Source organism: Leuciscus leuciscus (assembly GCF_965113295.1).
Source record: "Leuciscus leuciscus genome assembly, chromosome: 1".
NCBI lineage: Eukaryota > Metazoa > Chordata > Actinopteri > Cypriniformes > Leuciscidae > Leuciscus > Leuciscus leuciscus.
The window spans coordinates 6,362,644-6,383,343 of record NC_138725.1 but is presented as its reverse complement, the minus strand read 5'-3'; the positions used below and the strand labels follow the sequence as shown (position 1 = coordinate 6,383,343).

Here is a 20,700-nt window from a genome sequence, read left to right as displayed (position 1 = left end):
ACTGCTCTCCTCACCTCAGAAGACTCGACACTGAAACTCAATGACGGAAGAGACGGGGCGAGCGAGCGGTGACGTCATCGGCCTAAAACGCACGCGCGTAGGGGACACCCCCGCAGCCAATCAGAGCCACGCAGATTCAGCTTTACTAGTAGCCTCCCATTATTATTATTTTAGAACTGAATTGACTCCAGTTACTAAAGGTGAAAAGGAACTTTTTCAAGTGAAGCACAAAATAGTCAGAATAAGCAGAGGAGGATCACCTCCATCCAGTCTGAAAAGTGTTTTGGCCTGTAAAGTCCGACTCAGTTTATTCTGTAGCGTCCTAAGACTAATAGTAAAGGCATGTTGGTGCAGAATTAACTTTTGTTGAAACTCCAGATAAAAGTAGAAAGCGTTATGTTTAGATCCATGAGGCAGTTCGACTAGCACATTTCCTTAAAACAAAAACAAAACAAAAAACACGGAAATAAAAATACTTCTACAGAAGACTGTCGTAACTTTTATACTAAATACTAAAAGCTAAGCTACTAATTACATCTTCAACAGTGTAATAAGATTACTGTATCAATTTTTTTAAGAGTAATTCCTTATTTTACTTTTAGAACAAAAAGTAATTAATTAAGTTAGTGTTGCATTACACCCAACACTGATTATTTTTAGTATTTTAATGACTATTTAATATTACCTCTGAACTTTGACTAGGCTAGTGAGATGGTTTTGGCTGGGCGGTCTTCACAATGAGGAAACAAAACGTGGAAATAAGGGATCCAATGCATAGAGAGTAAATCAGTACTGCATAAAACAAAACACAATGCACAAATTAATTACGATTGTGCCACGTAATACAAAGTCAAAACAAATAATACATTCAATGCCAAACACACATATGTGAAGAAATGCTGGTATAATAATCAGTGATCATGCAGCAGTATCTATGGAGATACATTTGGGTAGATTTCAGCATTGTTCCAGATGGAGGTTGCAAACTTTGTTACAAGACCCAGCGTTTATTAAATTTGTGGAGAATTGTATTGATAAATATTTTGAACTAAATACGAATGAAACTACGGCAAGTATTAGATGGAAAGTGTACGTAAGAGGAGAAATTATTAGTTATACAAACAACATTATAAGGAATTATGAGAGCTAACTAAGATAAATTAACAACCGACAGCCTATATATAGCCTTTCAAAAGCCACAAATGCACAAGAAGCGATTCACAAATGCGTGCAGCTATTTACAAATGCACAGAAAGCGGTTCACAAATTAATGCCAGGCAGAGTTGTGTTTGTAAAATAATAAAACATTTGTAAATATTTTTTTATTTGCAAATCTCATTTTATTTATTTGTGAATTTGATAAAAAAAAAAATTGTGAATCTCCTTACATGTATTTGCAGATCTTAGTCTATTTATTTGTGAATTTTATACTTTTTGTTTAATCTCTTTACATTTATTTGTGAATTTATAATCGATTTATCTGGAATAATGCAACAATTCTAACCCTATAATGCTCCTCTACCTATTATGACTATTTTGTGCTTCAAGTTCCTTTCACCTTTAGTAACTGGAGTCACTTCAGTTCTGAAATAATAATAATGGAAGGATACTAGTAAAGCTGAATCTGCGTGGCCCTGATTGGCTGCGGGGGTGTCCCGTACGCGCGTGCGTTGGAGGCCGATGACGTCACCGCTCGCTCGCGCCGTCTCTTCCGTCATTGTTTTTCAGTGTCGAGTCTTCTGAGGTGAGGAGAGCAGTTCACGATATTTCTCATATTTACACAAACATCACACACACTTTATACAGTTTGATTAAGCGACAGGCTCATTTCTGTATTGTTTTCATCGATCACAGCGATACTTGTGCGTCTTTTCTGGCGTCTTCCTTCTGAAATAAACATTTAGTGCAGCAGCAGCGAGCATGAGGAGAATATGTTGAGTTCATTCAGACCTGAGCGATGTTGTGTTCGTTTGTGTGATTGTCTCGTCAAGTCAAAAGTCAAAGTTTGAGATCTGTGAAGGGAATGAATGGATATCGATCTCAAGTGTCATACTGGAACAGATACTGCTAAATGCTTTACTTTATTTTACTTTACTCTTGCATACTTTACAGCCTATAATGAGCCACGTGAGACATTTGTGATTGTCAAAACATTTGGTAACTAAATAGAATTTTATGAAGTTTAGTGACAACATGTTACAATGTTTACATTGCACAATGACTGGTAGGATACAGTTTTTATTATTGCTTGACAAAAAATTCAAGATTTCAATTCCATTCTTGTGATTTGATTCCGATTTTGATTCAGTATTGACTACTTTGGATACATGTTTATTTTAAATTGTATTTAAAAAAATAATCTCACCTAATGCTGTAAACATAGAGGGCCCAATCTGCTGGTATTATTAAAGGTTAAAAATAACAAATGAAATTAAATATAATGCAGTTTTTGTTATAATAACAATTATTTAATTGTACAGCTTTGAACAAGCACTGAAAATGTCAACTAAACCCAATGAATTCACAACGATTTAATACAATAGTGTTCTCATGTAATGTAATATGACAGTCCTAATCATAGTTATTATTAACCGTGCATTGCTGTTTGAGCTACGCGTTGAAAGGTAAACTGGAGCACTTTGCTAGCTCGTTATTTAACTCAAAGAAACGCATCCTATATGAGATTAATCAGATACCAAATAAACATAATATTGCATAGGGCTGCACGATTAATCGTATTTTAATCGCGATAACGATATCTGCCTCTCTCGATTAATTTTTAAAAATCGTCACAATATTTGCCCGCTCGTTTTTTATCCTGAAAATGCTTTTTTATTAGACATTTGCATTATCTTGCATTGTAAACAAGTCCCCACTAGCATTGATGTTTGTGGTTGCCAGATCTGAATAGTTTAAATCAGTGGTTCTCAACTCCAGTCCTCGGGACCCACTGCTCTGCACATTTTGTATGTCTCTCTAATCTGACACACTCAGTTCAGTTCATGGAGTCTCTCCTAATGAGCTAATGATCTGGCTCAGGTGTGTTAAATAAGGGAGACATACAAAATGTGCAGAGCAGTGGGTCCCGAGGACCAGGGCTGGACTGGGACAAAAAATCGGCCCGGGCATTTTGGCCCAGACTGGCCCACTATATGATCATAAACACCACCCATCTTTGCATGCCCTTAATTAAATGCACAGCAAAATCTCCAGTGTTGAAATCCTGGTGTTAAGGACTCTTAGAGTAAAGAGTTAAATTTCTGGTGTTGAATTTCACGGGATTAACACTGCTAGTGTAAACCGCACCCTCTGGCTGGTGTAAATATGTAGAGTTACTAAATTTACACTGACAGAGTGTTATTAGTTACATCCGGGACATTTACGCGCTGGGCGCGACGAAACGACCTGAAACTTTTTTCACAGACGCCATTTTCTTTGACTCGCGATGCAAGGCATACGAGGAGGGTAACGCTTGTAACGTCAACAGGGAAAACACCCAAAGTAAGTGTTTTTAACCTAATTTACAACATGTATTTCATGGCATTATAATGTTTTATAACGATATTTATGTGATGTGCGCCTAAACCTTTCTCACAGACTAACGTTATCGCCCTGCATCTTCTTTTACTCGTGACGCAGTGCAGACGCGGAGTTTGCTTTTAACGGTGAGAACACAAAGTGTTTTAACTCATTTACAATACGTATTTTATAATGTTATTTTGTTTTATGACAATATTTGTGATGTGCAAATATCATAATGTATTTATCCTCAAACTATCTTTTACTTTCATTTTATCTGAAAAACAAACTTTCTTAGAATGTGTAAGTAATTCTTTAAAGGCACAATATGGGATTTTTTCTCCACTAGGGGTCGCTAACCTATTTACAATAACAAAGGCGTAGATTGATGACGCAACATTTGCTATGAATTATGGATTTTGTCGTCAACGTCAAGCCGACCGATCTAATAATGTATATGGATTACTGAATACATCGATGCTTTTATCATGACTGTGATATGAAGCAGTTCGGGATTGCTAAGAGACAGCTATCAGCTCCAAACGCGATGCGAGTCCCGCGGATATAAAAGGAATATGGACATTTCATTCTACCGAACTACACGCAGAATTACTACTCACAGGTCAGTTTATTAGACAAATTAAACTTGAGAGGTAACGCAGCGCTGTTTCACTTGGTCTAACATTACACTATCACTCTAAACTGCATTTGAATGTGTTGAAATGTATGTGTTAACATTAGTTTGTCTGTATGAGACTAGCAGTAAGCTAGCTAGATCAACATTAGAATAACATACAGATCATATTCTAACATTTTATCATTGTTGAACTATATAACCTTGATTAGTTTTATGTAAATGTGCTCACCTGTTTAATAAAGAACATGTAGAAGCGGTCGAAGTCTCGGACGTGGAGCTCTCGTTTATATAGTGTCCATGGGAGCTCTAGGCATCTCGAAAACACCGCGCTGATATTGATTCTCGGTTTAGTTCTCCTTTTTTATCCAAAGTCTGCTTGCCATGGTCCATAATGTTTGAACGAAACAACAACAGCGTGCAAATAGACATTGCGAACTACACAGTTGTCCGCGTCAGTTTGGTTACTATCAGAGGGCTCTGGTTCATAGCTCTGGTTGCCATGGCAGCACGAGCGGAAACCAGAGACAACACGGATATGACGCCATTGACGGCGACAAAACGGAAATAAAGACACGGTCCGTGTCTTCGAATTAAAATACTAATATCTCTGGATTTAGAAGTTAATTGGAACTGTCGGGATAATGTAAATACACAACTTTAAAAAATATATAACATAGATATAGTGATTTTTTATATTTTTAAATAAAAAAAAATACATATTGTGCCTTTAAGAATATGTTTATGAAAATGTATTTATCAGATTAAATTTTGGTTGATATTTGAATATGCTTTTATGTTTAAATGTATTGATTTTGTTATTTGTGTTTGCTAGGAGCATTTCCATGCTGCACCAAGTGGCTAAGGCTAACCAGGCTTGGTCTTTAAAGACTGTACAGACTAGAACCTGGTGAGGGACAGATTTTACAGATAACATATGAGATAATCATGTGCATAAACATTAAAAAAGAATTATAGCTTTGTTGCTATTTGGTATAACTAGATTTTTTGTGTTTCATAACAGTCATTTTGAATTTGTCCAGTCAAATTACTTTACAAAAGTTACTTTTCCTTAAATAAAATTAGTTTTCAAACCAATTGTTTTCATGATTTGACTGGTAGATGTTTTCTTGGTTTTTAATTTTAGACTCAACTGATTGGGAAATCTCTGCCCATCACCTGCCTCCAACATCACAAAGCCACAAGAAGGGAACAAAGATTCTTCCGTCAGCTGACTATTTAGAGAGATTTCTTAAGGTGCGTGTCTAAAATTATTCCTAAAGGGTTAGTTCACCTACAAATGGAAATTATGTCATTACTTACCCTTATCTCGTTCCAAACATGCAAGACTTTATTTCATCTTCACAACACAAATGAGGATATTTTTAATGAAATCTGAGAGTTTCCCGTCCCTCCATTGACAGTCCACGCAAATACCACGTTCAAGCCCCAGAAAGGTGTAAAGGTACATCATTAAAGTACTCCATGCGACTCCAGTGGTTTAACATACATTTTATTAAACTACGCAAGTGCTGTGTTTGCAGCAACAAAACATTTACCACTTAATTTATAAAATATTAATTTCCAACATGCGTTGTTAAGTGAGCGTGCATCGAAGATTAATAATTTGTAAATAAAGTTGAGTTTTTTTGTTGTTGTTTTTTCGTGCAAACAAAGCACTCTTGCTTCATAAAAATGTTTGAAGTTAAACCACCTGAGTCACATGGATTACTTATGATTTCCTTTATACCTTTCTGTGGCTTTGGAAGTGATAGTTGAATAGGCTGTCGATGAAGGGACAGAAATCTCTTAGATTTTATAAAAAATATCTTAAAGGGATAGTTAGGTCAAAAATGATATTTAACCCATGATTTACTCAAGCCGTTCAAGATGCATATGTCAATCTTTTATCAGACGAACACATTTTCGAAAATTATTTCAAATTATTTCACAGTTATTTTAGAAAATGTCTTAGATCTTTCAGTGGTTATAATGTGAAGCTATGGGGTCCACCTCCTTCAAGTCCAAAAATGTGCATGCATCCTTCACAAAAGTAATCCATCCGGCTCCAGGGGGATAAACGAAGGCCTTCTGAGGGTAATCCGTGCGGTTTTGTCATAAAAATATACATATTTACTGGCTGCGCTGTCACGTTCGTTCTACGTCACAACGCTTCCTACGCTACATCCTACGTCATACGCCAGCATCCATCTCCGTGAACGTGCGTCGACCGTTGCCGGAAGCCAGTTATTTTCGTTTATAAAGTTTTAAATATGTATATTTTTACGACAAAACCGGCCTTCGTTTATCCCCCTGGAGTCGGATGGATTACTTTTGTGAAGGATGCATGCACATTTTTGGACTTGAAGCAGCCGGACCCCATAACTTCACATTATAACCACTGAAAGATCTAAGACATTTTCTAAAATAACTGAAAATGTGTTCGTCTGAAAAAAGATCGACATATGCATCTCGAACGGCTTGAGGGCGCGTAAATCATGGGTTAAATATAATTTTTGGCCGAACTATCCCTTTAAGTGTTCCGAAGATGAGCAAAACTCTTACTGGTTTGGAACAACATAAGGGTGAATAATGACAGAATTTACATTTTTGGATGAATTAAGTCTTTAATATACTTGGAAATCAGTAAATTCAAGTCTTAATCTAACCAAAATAGTTTATTGTTTGAGTCACCTTTTTTTGTATTTATAAAACACAAATAGTATTAATTGTAAATGGTCTGGTTTTGTGTTGTCTACTCTAGGGAACCAGCACTCCAGGATTTTGAGAAAGTTGGATCTGCACAGCCTTTCCTGCTCTGTGAAACAACTAGGCTATGCACTGAACTTTACTGTTAGCAACTGGACACAACTGATCCACTCATATCCTGCAACTGTTTTTCATCTGCTGAATGTTGTTGCTGTACTGTTGCAAAGTTGAAGGTATTGACTCAGCTTCACTGACACAGGACTTACATTCACTGACATGTACAGGACTTGAAGTATTACAGAGATACAGACCATTTGATGAGCAGCTTTCACATAATTCTGATGCCAGAAATGCCTATATTTTGCCTTCATTTATTTTAAAAGTTAACATATGATGTAAAGGGACTTGTTTGTTAATAAAAACTAGTTTGTTAAAACAACTGTTTGCATTTTGCCTTTATTTTTAACTTTACAATGAACCGAATTCTAACTTTCTGGATTGTTTTGATGTGCATTCAATGTTATCAATAGGTTAAATGCTTTGCTTTTATTTCTGAAAAGATTCCTTTTGTCAAAAAGCACATCTCATAAATACAAACTCAATTTGAGTCAAATTTAACACTCCTGAAATGTATATATGACTCCCTCCATTTTGGAGTTAAAATAACACTTTTGAAAGTGTGAAAGACTTCTAGTCAATTTTAATAATAAAACATTTGAAGTCAGACGCGTACATGTAAAGTCATCATTTTATTGGATAATATCAAATAACTGAAAAGTAACTTTACTAAGCATATATATATAAAAAAAAAAAACATTTGAACTGATATTGCCTAAAGGAATATGGTTATGCAGTAGGACTATTATAGATGAACATAAATATTATATGTAGGAATAAGAGTTAGTATAGATAATAAATTATACATATATATATATTATGTGTGTGTGTGTATGTGTATATATATATATATTAAATATTTATAAACTATTTATATAGGCTACATATAAAAAAAAAAAATATATATATATATATAAAATGTATGTTGTAGGGATTATACAGTATATGTTAAATGTATATATGTATGTATGTAGGTGTGTGTATAAATAAATATATACATATTTTTTAAATCTATATCTCATATATATATATGAAGAGTTCAGATGCAAATGCCTCTGAGTGCCATCTGAAATTTTCTTCTAGAATGATAATTTTTATCAGACTTGTATATTTAAATTCAGTAATTTCACTTAAATGACAAAGAAAATTACCTATTAATTGTCATTTCAGTGAAATTACGGAACTTAAATATACGAGCTTGATAAAAAATGATCATTCTAGAAGAAAATTTCAGATGGCACTTAGAGGCTTTTGCATCTGAACTCTTCATATATAGATATAGATATAAATATAATATATAAAAATATACAAATATATATATAAAATGTATGTTGTAGGGATTATACAGTATATGTTAAAGGTACAATATGTAAGAATTTTGCATTAAAATATCCCAAAATCTCAAGGCCAGTGTTATATATTTTGTTAAGTTGATTACTTACAATATCCCAAATGTTTCCAACTATTTTTAAATCGTGAGAAAATTGCGATTTTATCCAAGGAAACGGGGCGTTAGAACAGGGGTGAGCTGGGAGTCGCCAGTCAATTGCGTCATATCCGCGTTACCCTCGGTTTCCGCTCATACTGCGTGGAGTCCTGGACAAATGTTGTAGTTGTAGCGTCTATCAAGCAACAAACTTTAGCTTGTTTCTTGCAGTCGTTATGGTACACAATTATTCTTTACCGATTGCTGCTGGTTCTGTCGACAAAGCATGCTTAATTTTATATTTTCCAAATGTAGCATTCGGTAATAGTTATGTTTATGTAAGGAAAGTATTATTGCTTTAGATTTGTGTTTAGTTTATTGACATTGTTTATCACGTCTGGTGTTTATGGCCATGTAAATAAACATAGCATGTGTTATACATAAAGATTAATCAGTATTTTGGCAAATGATGTGGGCATGTTCGAATGTACTTTTACAACAATTGTTTAGAACACGTAAAACTGCGCAGCGTTATCACAACAATGAATTCAACAAATACAGTAACATCTATGATAACCAATTTAGTATTAAACCTTACTTTTCTTGCGGTTAATTAATTTTAATGAAATAAAAGTGTGATGAGGTTTAAGAGTCAGGAAGGAAGAAGACAGGGGTCGGCGTGACTGGGACTCGTAGGCTACTTTATTAAAATAAAGCAAAACAAACAAAAGCCGCGCACAACGCGCATTCACCGTGGCAACCGCGACGGCACAAAACAGTTCAAAAATGAGAGCTCGGATCCACCGGTTTTCTTTCTCTGCGTCCAATTTTCTCTCCAGTCTCTCTCTCGTTCCAGCGCGGCTTATAAGCTCTCCACGCCAATAATACTTTGCACTTGACCTACTTGCTCGTCTCTTCTCTCTCCCGTTACAGACCGCGCTGAACCACGCCCCCCTCGCCACAAAAAGCATGTCATTAAACGCAACATTTATAAAAATAGAACTTAGCCTCATCCATGAACATGATTTTTCGATTCCCGTCTGACTGATTTACATCCACGGTGGAGTTTAAAACGACAGTTCCCATCATTCCACGCTCCTTCACATCGTCATCAAGCTACGCCGTTGTTGTTGTTTGGAATGTAGCGCCCTCTAGCGGCAAAAATTTTTTGCATATTGTACCTTTAAATGTGATTTCAATTTGACGATTTAATTTTTCCTACTTAGTGAACCGACTAAGGTGTTGTGCCACAGAATGCTCTTTGTCCGGTTTGGTAAGCCCTCTGTGTTGACCTAAGGTGGGGTGAGCTTCCTGTTTCTGTTCCTGTAAGGTAGCCTGTATGGTGCTGGACTCCTTCCGTCTTAAGATGGCTCCATTGACGATATCCTTTCGGAAACTGTAGGCTTTCTGCTCTTTTATTTGTGCCACCACGTACTGACCGGCAGCCTTTGAAAATTGTTGCCTAAATCTGTGTCCACCTGTCTTGGTTGTTGCCCTCTCTCTATGTTGATGTTGTTGTCCAGTGCAGCCAGGCGAAGACGCGCTTCAAAGCTTTCATAGCTGAAGGCCTTTCTCTTTGTTGCATATTTATTATAAAGAGCATGAACACTCTCTAGTTCACCTGTGTGGATGCCCTCTGTCACCCTGTTAAGATTTTGGAGGAGCTGCCTGTTCAGGACAACCTTTTGGAGGCTATTAAAGGCTGCAGAGTCAGGACGGAGCCACGGGCGCCTGCTCTCCTCATCTGGGGTGTAGAGAGGGTGGTCACATTTTGTTGTTGTTTACCCGGTCTCCCACTCATGAACATTTGTTATGTGGTGTAGCAGAGATATCCACCTTTCCCTGAGTCTTACTCTATCTCCCCCACAAGAGGAAACAGAATACCACAAGTGATTAGTTATCATCCGGATCCACTCACTCAGATCAGGATTCTTGCATCTTAAAATTTTCTTTTTTACATTCTTGACAATGTGCCACAGATCATACTCATGTTTGATTTCCTGATGTTTCTCTCTTAGTACCTTCTGCACAGATGGGTGGCAATCAGTGGCCAACACAGAGACGGAGACTCCGTGGTCTGCAAGCTTGGCCAGGCATCTCTCCATACCCTCTACCTCGAGCCAGTAGCTATTTTTCACGTCAGTCACCCGCACAGTTTCCTGAGCCACGATCATCTTTGATTCTGTGTCAAACAGAGAGTAGGTGCCGAAGGTTGCATTATAGCCAGGGCTGTCATACCGTGCATCCCCTGAGACAGTGATCGGCTTCTCACTCACAGCACTCATGACCCCCTCATTGTGGATAGCCCAGGCATAGTTGACCTCCGGTATGACGTAGGCTTTCTGGATCTTATACCACTGCCTCTCTGACATGGCCTCCAAACCAATTGTTTCGCATACCTCTAGGAAAGGACTGCACTCATTCCCTGTCACAAACACAGCAGCCGGAACAGTGATGTTGCACTCCATGACTCCCCTGATTTGATTTTGTGAATGCCAAATGTAATTATGGCCATCCACACAGTGTGTTTTTACAGTCACCCCAAAACCACTGTTGGACAAAGCTGGTGGTTCTTCTAGGCATTTGCCACAACCCTCCCAGTGACACATAGAAAATAACATTAACAACTGCTTGTTAGAGACAATGCTTTTTCTGTCCTCAATACAGTTTGTGTCTTCCTCCTCTGCATCACTGCAACTGGCACTGTCATCACTTGAGAAAAAAAAGTCCTCATCATGGTCCTCAAAGGACACCTCATCCTCTACTACTTCACTGCAGCTTTGCTCAAATGACACTTCCTGAGTGTGCTGTGGTGTTGAGGTTCTGGGGACTGATTTGTTGTCAGGGTGGCCAACGTGTTCCATAGCATGGCAATAGAGATGGTCATTGATGAGTGTTGTAATGTTGACCAGGTCATCAGTTAGTGTAGCTATGCTCCTAAACTGCTTTTTCCTGCCCTCTTGAATGTTCTCCTCAACTATGTCTGTCTGGGTACCAACAACAGATAAACTGACACTAGCTTCACAGAGTATGTCCTGATCTTCCTCATCCCTGTCATTCACTGTTTCACTGCCCACTGTAGACATACAGGCCTGTTTGATCTGAGAGAGGAGGGGAGGGTGGTAGGAGGGGAGGGTGGTGGGGGGGAGGGGGGGTTGTAAGGAGCTCTGAGAAACCATTTATGCACTACACATTTACAAACTAATACACATTGTGTTTATGAACTACTAGTAATTGTTTTCTTGTGGTTTATGTTTCCTAATGCACCAATTAATTTTGTCTCAAAATATTGCATACAATACAAAATTGTGTCTAAAATATGCATTAGATTGTATTTGCAATGTACATAGCCAATTATTAATGGAGCAATAGTGGTTCATGGTGTTATAAGAGGGAAATGTGGTGGGAGGTTGGAGGGCTGTAGCCTGTCATGCACTCTCATTTATTGTATACAAGCACATTATGCATTTTAGTAAATAGAGACTGCTTGTATATGTCGTGTGCATTTAGAGAAAATACCAAAACATGGTTAAGGTACTGTGCGTTTTAGAAAATCGAGGCAGATAAATGGAAAATGTGATTGGACGAATTCATCCAATGAGATCGCTTGTTAAGTTAGCTGCACGCAAAATGTTAAAATCAAAATACTGCACGGCTGGTTACTGCACAGATACCTCTTACTATGGACCTAGCAGCTATTTCTGCGAGTTGAACTCCCTGCATCAACAATGTTTCCTGACACGATGAACATCAGCTAGCTTCAGGGTGAGTAGAGAGGGACATTGGATTCTGTTGACAGTCCTGCTGCGGTTTAGTTAGCAACTAGTAAACGCATTATTATCGATCTGTGATATCGTCGGAGTCATGATTTATTTATACAGTTTATATGGTCGGAGTGGTGGCTAGCTTGTGGAGTTTGACAAAAGTGCTTCCAACGTGTTTAACTGCTAGCCCTAGGTTGGATCGTTTGGTATCTAGCTTGGTTTTGTGACTCAATTTCATTGAATGCCGAGTGTGTCAGTCTCGGTTTTGTTGAACGCTATAAAGCCTAACGTTACACGTCATATGTGCGCGTAAGTGAATATGTACATGTTTTGTGTATGTGACAACGCTACATCCAGCCCTTTGCTTAGTAGACTTGCTAGTATGATAACAGTTAACATACTTCTCTGTCCTCTGCCTGACGCGAGCGTTTCAGCGCCCTGTCTCTGCGGTAGATAGCATCGGTGGTGTTAGTACTTGCCGTTGGTCTATCGGTCTGCCCTGTACTATAGCCTGAAAAGTTGAACATTGACGGAATGGCCTCAGGTTTCAGTCTGTTGGTCTTAACCCTCACCAGTGAACCTGTTGTATTGAAAGTACAACTCTCTAGATAGTCTGTCGCTAAAAAATGCTCACTACAGACTCGAAATCCAGGGGCTGTCGGAGGGTTAGCCAGTTTTAAGGCAGCTAGCCATGACTTGAGGGCTGGTTTCCTTGTCAAAGGTAGCCTGTGAAAATGTATCGTAACCCCAGCTGCCTTAGCCCTATACAATTCATTACTACAGCCAGGGGCAATACAGTATGAACCCCCTCTAGACCTTTTGGTTTCTGTTTCCTCAGCCATGTCAGCTAGCCTCAGACTATTTACATTCTATGGCTGCTCTGCTTGTGTTGGTTAGCAACAGAGTAGCTTACCATGCCAGTGACGTAGTGGAATGTTGAAATCCAACATGGCGGCGCCCGTGTAACAACAACAACATTTTCAACGTACCATTTTATCCCTTTTAACTAATTCTGCCACTTTATTAATTGTACCAATGAGAATAAATAAAATACATCTGTTATATCACCTTTACTCAAAATTCCAGTTCAGTTCATCTTTAAGTGTTTTGAAAGTAGTTCTGCTTACCGCAGGCTCGACACTTTCTCATCTCTCTCCTGATCCTCCTCACTATCATCATCATCACTGGAGCTGATGAAGGGCAGAAAATATATATTTTGACACATTTTACAGTGTCTGCTTTAAGGGCCTGGTTCTATTTTTTCACGCTATTTCTCTGCACAATCCTTGCGTTTCTTCTCCATCTCGCAGACTATTTTGACAGATACAACTGACACTGCTGCACGCTCGCTCACTCGTTTAAAGTTGTGATTGGGCCAGCCCAGTGTCAATCAAGAAAAGAACCAATGGGCCGCTGATCTACGTGTTTCATGGGCTGGTCTGTCAGAAAAAATAAAAAATAACACTGACTTTTTTTGACCACTGCATTACACCAGCACAAACCCAGCGCCGCCAATGAAGCAAAACAAAACAAAACGAATGGGCCGCCGATGTACAAATTTTATGGGCCGTAAATTTTTTTTTTTTAAATAAAAAAATAATACAAATTGTGTACGAGTATGAGATGTATCGGCCCAAAAAGCACGTCGACCCACCGGGCAAATGCCCGGTATGCCCGATGGCCAGTCCAGCCCTGCCGAGGACTGGAGTTGAGAACCACTGGTTTAAATCTCCCAAATTACCCAAACAGAGCTTTTCTCTTACATTTTATGCCCCGTGTTTTACTTAATCGGTGCAATCTGGCAACCCTGCGCGCGCGCTCTAACACTGCGGAAAAAGCACTGATCTCTACAGCGATGTTCTGTTTGCATGAAATTGTTATACAGCCAGTCTGTTTCTTCACAAGCCACTTGTGCTGTTTGTGTGACTAAATCTGTTTCTAAATGAGTTTCACTGTTCTATTTTTTTAAGTTTAAGTTTTTACCAGTTTTCATGATGTGAATCAGTTGAAAACGACAGCCACGGCCCGTTTTCAGTGTGTATCAACAAGTAGACTATTTTTCTTTGCAGTACGGATTTGCTGAGCGATCTGGGTCTGTACTTTGTCTCATTTTCATCCGAAATGTGTCGCTTAGAAGATCTAATGTGAAGACGCATCACAAAGAGCTCATTTAACGTTAAATCACGCCATTTGTATTGACTTGCTGTCTGAGGAAGTTGTAGTTGGTTAAATGAAGTCTGATGGTTTGAAATTAACACCAATGCGGCTAAAAATGAACTTTGGCGGGTATCGCTGTCAAATCACTGGCCAATTTGGCATGTTATTATGTTTACTAACTTTGCTGGGGAAATTCGTGTAAATCAAATCTGTGCGGATTTTGCGCCAATACTCGTGCAAAACCGTTAACTGTCTCTTCTCTTTCTCTGTAGTTTCTCAAATGAGAATAATCGTGATTAATTATCACGATTATAATTTTGAGCAAAATAATCTTGATTATCATTTTAACCATCATTTAACTTTTAACATCATTTAACATCATTTAACTATCGTGCAGCCCTAACAAATGTCAAAAATCTGCAAAAGGCAGAGACGCATGATGGTTAAGAGAGAAATCGGACTGGCACCCTCTGCATTACAATCTTCTGTTACATACGAGAAACATCAAACGAAACGAAAGTGAAACGAAACCGCACTAATCATTTTTTCTTTTGCACTATTCGTTTGAGTTGAGCTCAGAACAGGTTTATTCGTGGGCCGATCTCAATCACACGACACTGTTATTACACAGCGCTGGGAGATCCAGTGAGAAAGCGTAACATCACAGCGAGATCTAATTGGAAGCATTCAAATTCGGCGCAGAATTCTGTTATAAACCACACGTCAGATCAAACAGTGCTGACGTGGAAACCAGGACAACCTTAAAAGCTTCCACCCAACTCGGAAAAAGAAAAGCGAATTACAAACTCTATCGCTACATTTATTGCCAAATCACTTCCATTTGTTTAATTAATCAAATATATTGGAAGTAAATTCATTATGGATCATTATACTTTGCTTTAAAAGTACCAAGTAATCACACAGTGGAAAAAAAAGAAAATCTTTATTGAAAAAAAAGATGAATCGATAACCATTTTATCATCGCGTCGCAGCCCTCTGTATCGTAATCGAATCGTGAGGTGCCTAGAGATTCCCACCCCTAATGCTCGAATAATCTCCACAATGTAGAGTTTGTTTTCTGTTTGTTTTTCAACAGTATTTTGTTACAAAGAAAACGTCTCAGGTTACGAGTGTAACCCCAGTTCCCTGAGAATGGAAGGAGAAGCTGCGTTGATGCTTTGGGAACACCCCTGCGTAATTACGTCTGAAGCACGTATGTCAACTAGTCCATTGGAAAGAACGAACGTCAAGGGCGGGTGACATCATGAACAGGAAAGGATAAAAGCACATCCTGTGCAACCGGTGCTAGCTTTGAGAGCTGAAGCAAAGTCGATCACAGGGATGCAGGAAGTATGGCAGGGCGACGCAGCGTCTCATTGCCTTCTCACGGAAATAGGGTTACAGTCATAACCTGAGACGTTCCATTTCGAGGGAACTCGCGGTGCGTCAATGGCGCTTTGGGAACAAGAATACCCAATACGCCATACTTACAATTGCCTGTATGTAAAACTGTCAGCAATCTACGTAAGAAGCACCTGAGACCCTGGGGCAGCATCCAGGTCCAGGCTATAAAATCTCACAAATGTGAGCGGCGAGGACCGACCCGCCGCATCACAAACCTCTTGAAGGGAAACCCCTGATAACAAGGCTTTAGAAGCCACCATACACCTAGTAGAATGAGCTCTGACCACCAAAAGGCACGGCTGGCCAGAGGACTCATAGGCAAGAGAGATAGCCTCAACTATCCACTTGCTGATTGTCTGCTTAGAGGCTGGAAGACCCTTCTTAGGTCATCCAAAGCAGACAAACAACTGATCTGATTTTCTCCACGGGCCAGCCCTGTGGACATAAGTATGCAGTGCTCACACTGGACACAAGAGATTCAGTTTTTCCTGGTCCGAAGAAGCAAACGGAGGAGGACAGAAAGCCTGCAGCACAATAGGCCTCGGAATATTGGTCGGCACCTTAGGGACGTATCCCTGCTTAGGGTATAAGAATGTCTTGACCATCCTGGGTGCATACTCGAGGCAGGTGGGAGAAACCGAAAGGGCCTGAAGGTCTCCGACTCTTTTGAGGGACGAAATAGCTAGAAGAAAGATGGTCTTGAAAGTCAGAAATTTTTCTGAGACTGAATCTAGGGGCTTGAATGGAGTCCCTGATAGGCCTTCCAAAACTATTGCCAGGTCCCAAGCCGGCACCCTAGTGCGAGTTGCTGGCCTCAGCCTTAAGGTGCCACGAAGGAAACGTATGACCAGGGGGTCTTAACCCAAAGATGTACCACCCACCGGGGCATGGAAAGCCTCAATGGCTGCCACGTAGACCTTTAAGGTGGAAGGACATAAACCTGATGCAAAGCGATCTTGCAGAAACTCAAGTACTGTGTTTACAGAACAGTTAACTGGATCCCGCTGATGCTGGTGGCACCAGGAAGTAAAAACTCTCCACTTTAGTGCATATCATTTCTTCGTAGTTGGAGCTCTGGAGCTTAGGATGGTCTCAACAACCTCAGTTGAGAGACCAATCGCTATGAGTTGTGCTAGCCTGACTACGTCAGAATTCGTACTTCCGTTCAATTTCATTTCGCTTATTTCGTAATAGCTTTCCGTTTTCCTCCGGCCTGAAAACAGCCGGCCAATCAACGAACAGAGGGCGGGCTGAGAGCCGTGACGACGTAGACACTGATTGTACCGTGGATGCATAGATTTACTTCACATAATCTGCAAAAGTCGTTCACAGCCATGTTCACTCCGGTATTTCACTCGATGGAGGTTATTACGTGAGGACTTTTTTTGTCCAATAATTAGATATCCAGTTTTTTATATCTGCTATGCTTTAATTTTGTGAATTGGTAAGCTAATGCCATGCTTCCCAATGATATCTCCTAAGGGTAGCATGTACAGAGTGAACAGCAACGGTCCTAGTACAGAGCATTGTGGTACACCATACTGAACTAGTGATCGATAAGACATCTCTTCATTTACTGCTACAAACTGATAATGGTCAGATAAGTATGATTTAAACCATGCTAGTGCAATTCCACTAATGCCAACATAATTTTCAATTTCTATTTAAAAGGATGCTGTGGTCAATAGTATCAAATGCAGCATTGGGTCTAGCATACATGTTGGCAGAATGTTGGCAGAATGAAGACAACGTCGTTCCTCGTCCCCGTCCATCCGACAGAGGGAGATTCCAGTCGACGCCTGGCCCTAACAGACAGACTTCAGACAATGCCTTCGAATATGCTTTAATTACGGCCGGGAGAGTCCTCTAACAATTCTCGGAGATGTACACAAATTGATTGTCACAAATACAGGCATATTTTTGTAGATGGGTTCCTAAAAATATGCATATATTTATACGTTTGCATGTGATTGTTTTAAACCCGCGTTTCCCCCGTGTCCGACCCGACTCGCACCCGTATCCGACACAGTTGGATATTTTTCACCCGTTTGAGCAAAATTTGCGGGTCATCCATCGGGTACCCGAACCCGTGCAAAACTCTGGAACTCAGTCCAAAGAAAAGTCTAGTGTGAACGGCCATTAATAATTCAAATGTTTTTAGTCAAATAAATATCAATCTCAAAGTTGGTGTCAAAACATGGCAGTATTGTATATTTTAATGTTAATATGTTAGATAATTGTGTCATTGATCAATTTAATAGTTCTTGCTAAAGAAACATGGGATTCGTGCCTATAATGTTATAAAGATAATAATTGGAAGATAAATTTATATAATATAATATATAATCAATTTGAATATAATCAATTTATAAAGAGGCATCAAATTATCATAATATTTTATAACAGTTGTCTACTTTCTACTATTACATCAGGGCTCACTTTCATGTCCTTCACTTTATATTTCTCTCTTTGAATTATTTTGATGCACTGAAAATTAAATGTAATATTTGTTTCTTTCCTGTCAGACCCGATGGAAGTGAAGGAGGAGAGTGAAGAACTGAGTGAAGTGGAGGAGGAGAGTGAAGAACTGAGTGAAGTGAAGGAGGAGAGTGAAGAACTGAGTGAAGTGAAGAAGGAGAGTGAAGAACTGAGTGAAGTGAAGGAGGAGAGTGAAGAACTGAGTGAAGTGAAGGAGGAGAGTGAAGAACTGAGTGAAGTGAAGAAGGAGAGTGAAGAACTGAGTGAAGTGAAGGAGGAGAGTGAAGAACTGAGTGAAGTGAAGGAGGAGAGTGAAGAACTGAGTGAAGTGAAGGAGGAGAGTGAAGAACTGAGTGAAGTGAAGGAGGAGAGTGAAGAACTGAGTGAAGTGAAGGAGGAGAGTGAAGAACTGAGTGAAGTGAAGGAGGAGAGAGAAGAACTGAGTGAAGTGAAGGAGGAGAGTGAAGAACTGAGTGAAGTGAAGGAGGAGAGTGAAGAACTGAGTGAAGTGAAGGAGGAGAGTGAAGAACTGAGTGAAGTGAAGGAGGAGAGTGAAGAACTGAGTGAAGTGAAGGAGGAGAGTGAAGAACTGAGTGAAGTGAAGGAGGAGAGTGAAGAACTGAGTGAAGTGAAGAAGGAGAGTGAAGAACTGAGTGAAGTGAAGGAGGAACATCATGTCAAACCTGGAGGAAAACCTCTGAGTCGCTCAAAGACTAAAAAGACATTTTTAAAGAAAAGAAGAGCCAAGAAATCTTTCACCTGCACTCAGTGTGGGAAGAGTTTCACAACCAAACAAAGTCTAGAGATTCACATGAGGATCCACACCGGAGAGAAGCCGTTCACATGTGATCAATGTGGGAACAGTTTCAGTCAATCATCATCCCTTAATGTTCACATGATGATCCACACCGGAGAGAAGCCGTTCTCATGTGATCAATGCTACAAAACATTTCTTAGTGCATCAGACCTGAAGAGACACCTGAGAGTTCATACGAAGGAGAAGCCGCATTCATGTTCTGTGTGTGGAAAGAGTTTTTCACTGCAGCAATATTTACACACACATGAGAAAATACACACTGGTGTGAGAGAGTACATGTGCTTTGAGTGTGAGAAGACTTTTACTACAGCGGACAATTTAAAACAGCACCAGAGAATTCACACTGGAGAAAAACCTTACAAATGTTCACACTGTAACAAGAGATTCAGTCAGTCAACAAATCTGAAAACACATGAGATGATCCACAATGGTGAAAAACCTTACAAGTGTTCACACTGTGACAAGAGATTCAGTCGATCAGAACATCTGAAAAGACATGAGATGATCCACACTGGAGAGAAGCCGCACACGTGTGATCAGTGTGGAAAGAGTTTTGCTTTTAAAAGTGACCTGAAGAAACACCTGAGAGTTCATACAAAGGAGAAGCCACATTCATGTTCTGTGTGTAGAAAGAGTTTTTCACTGCTGCAATATTTACATAAACATGAGAAAACTCACACTGGTGTGAGAGAGTACATGTGCTTTGAGTGTGAGAAGACTTTTACTACAGCGGACGGTTTAAAACTGCACCAGAGAATTCACACTGGAGAAAAACCTTACAAGTGTTCACACTGTAACAAGAGATTCAGTCAGTCAACATATCTGAGATCACATGAGAGGATCCACACTGGAGAGAAACTACACACGTGTGATCAGTGTAGAAAGAGTTTCTCTTTTAAAATTCACCTGAAGCGACACATGAAGATCCATGCAGTGGAGAAACCACATCAACACAGTCTGAGATCACGGTAAGTAGTTTATTGTCATGTGCTGAGAAACAAAGTCTCTTCTTTGTAAGTTAGCCACACGTCACCCTAGGCATAAACATTTCTTTTGTTGGGTTCCGGTTTCCGACTGACCCAGTCAATTTATGTTCGACCCAAATTTATTTTATGAGCTTGGGGAAGAAATAATACAAATTAAATAAACACACAAATTAAAATCTTTGACGCGAACTATAATTAACGTTTTTGTACAGTACAGCACCGTTTTTGTATAGCACTCTTGCGATGCAAGATGCCTGTTGTCCTCTAGCAATGCTAACAAATGAGGCAGCTACACGGTCTTTCACACATCGTTGTCGTCACTTACAGAGGCGACACTTTCCGCATCTGCGTGGAGTGTGACGCCCGTTTCACACATACTCCATTTGCAGTGCGTATGCGGTGCGTATTTTTTTCCGTACCCATGTTAACAGGTTAGAGCTTTCACACTGCAACACGCACCGCATACGCACTGCACACGGAGTATGTGTGAAACGGGCGTGAAAGCTCGAACCTGTTAACATGGATATACGCACTGCAAACACAGGGTCTCCGCGGATCCTTAAAAAGTCTTAAAAGGTCTTAAATTAGATTTTTCAAATTTAAGGCCATAAAAAGTCTTAAAAATCTTTTTTTTATTTTTTTTATGTCTTATTTTTACTTATGAAAGGTCTTAAATTTTAGATGACACT

General features: G+C 39.4%; 2 protein-coding genes and 1 long non-coding RNA gene across 6 annotated transcripts in view; 2 read left to right on the top strand and 1 right to left on the bottom strand.

The window, feature by feature from the left end:
• The window catches only part of LOC309492495 (uncharacterized protein), a 201,847-nt gene that overhangs the window by 155,242 nt on the left and 25,905 nt on the right, over positions 1-20,700 (bottom strand). The gene's annotated exons all lie outside the window — the stretch shown is intronic.
• Positions 1-20,700, top strand: part of LOC309490066 (uncharacterized protein) — a 117,981-nt gene that overhangs the window by 94,544 nt on the left and 2,737 nt on the right. For 2 of the 3 annotated variants that reach the window (XM_082159049.1, XM_082159048.1), the window contains one exon: positions 18,256-19,993. In XM_082159049.1, the coding sequence (XP_082015175.1) occupies positions 18,256-19,993 (1,738 nt within the window). Of the gene's footprint in view, positions 1-1,698; positions 1,745-18,255; positions 19,994-20,700 lie in introns of those variants that run through there. The other variant, XM_082159050.1, reaches the window with a different exon arrangement.
• LOC309492746 lies at positions 1,717-7,301 on the top strand. Of its 2 annotated transcripts, XR_014203687.1 has the most exons (5): positions 1,717-3,501; positions 3,598-3,665; positions 4,989-5,063; positions 5,301-5,410; positions 6,918-7,301. It is a non-coding gene; the product is annotated as an uncharacterized lncRNA (long non-coding RNA). The 2 variants fall into 2 exon arrangements; XR_014203688.1 differs by having other exon boundaries at positions 1,721-3,665.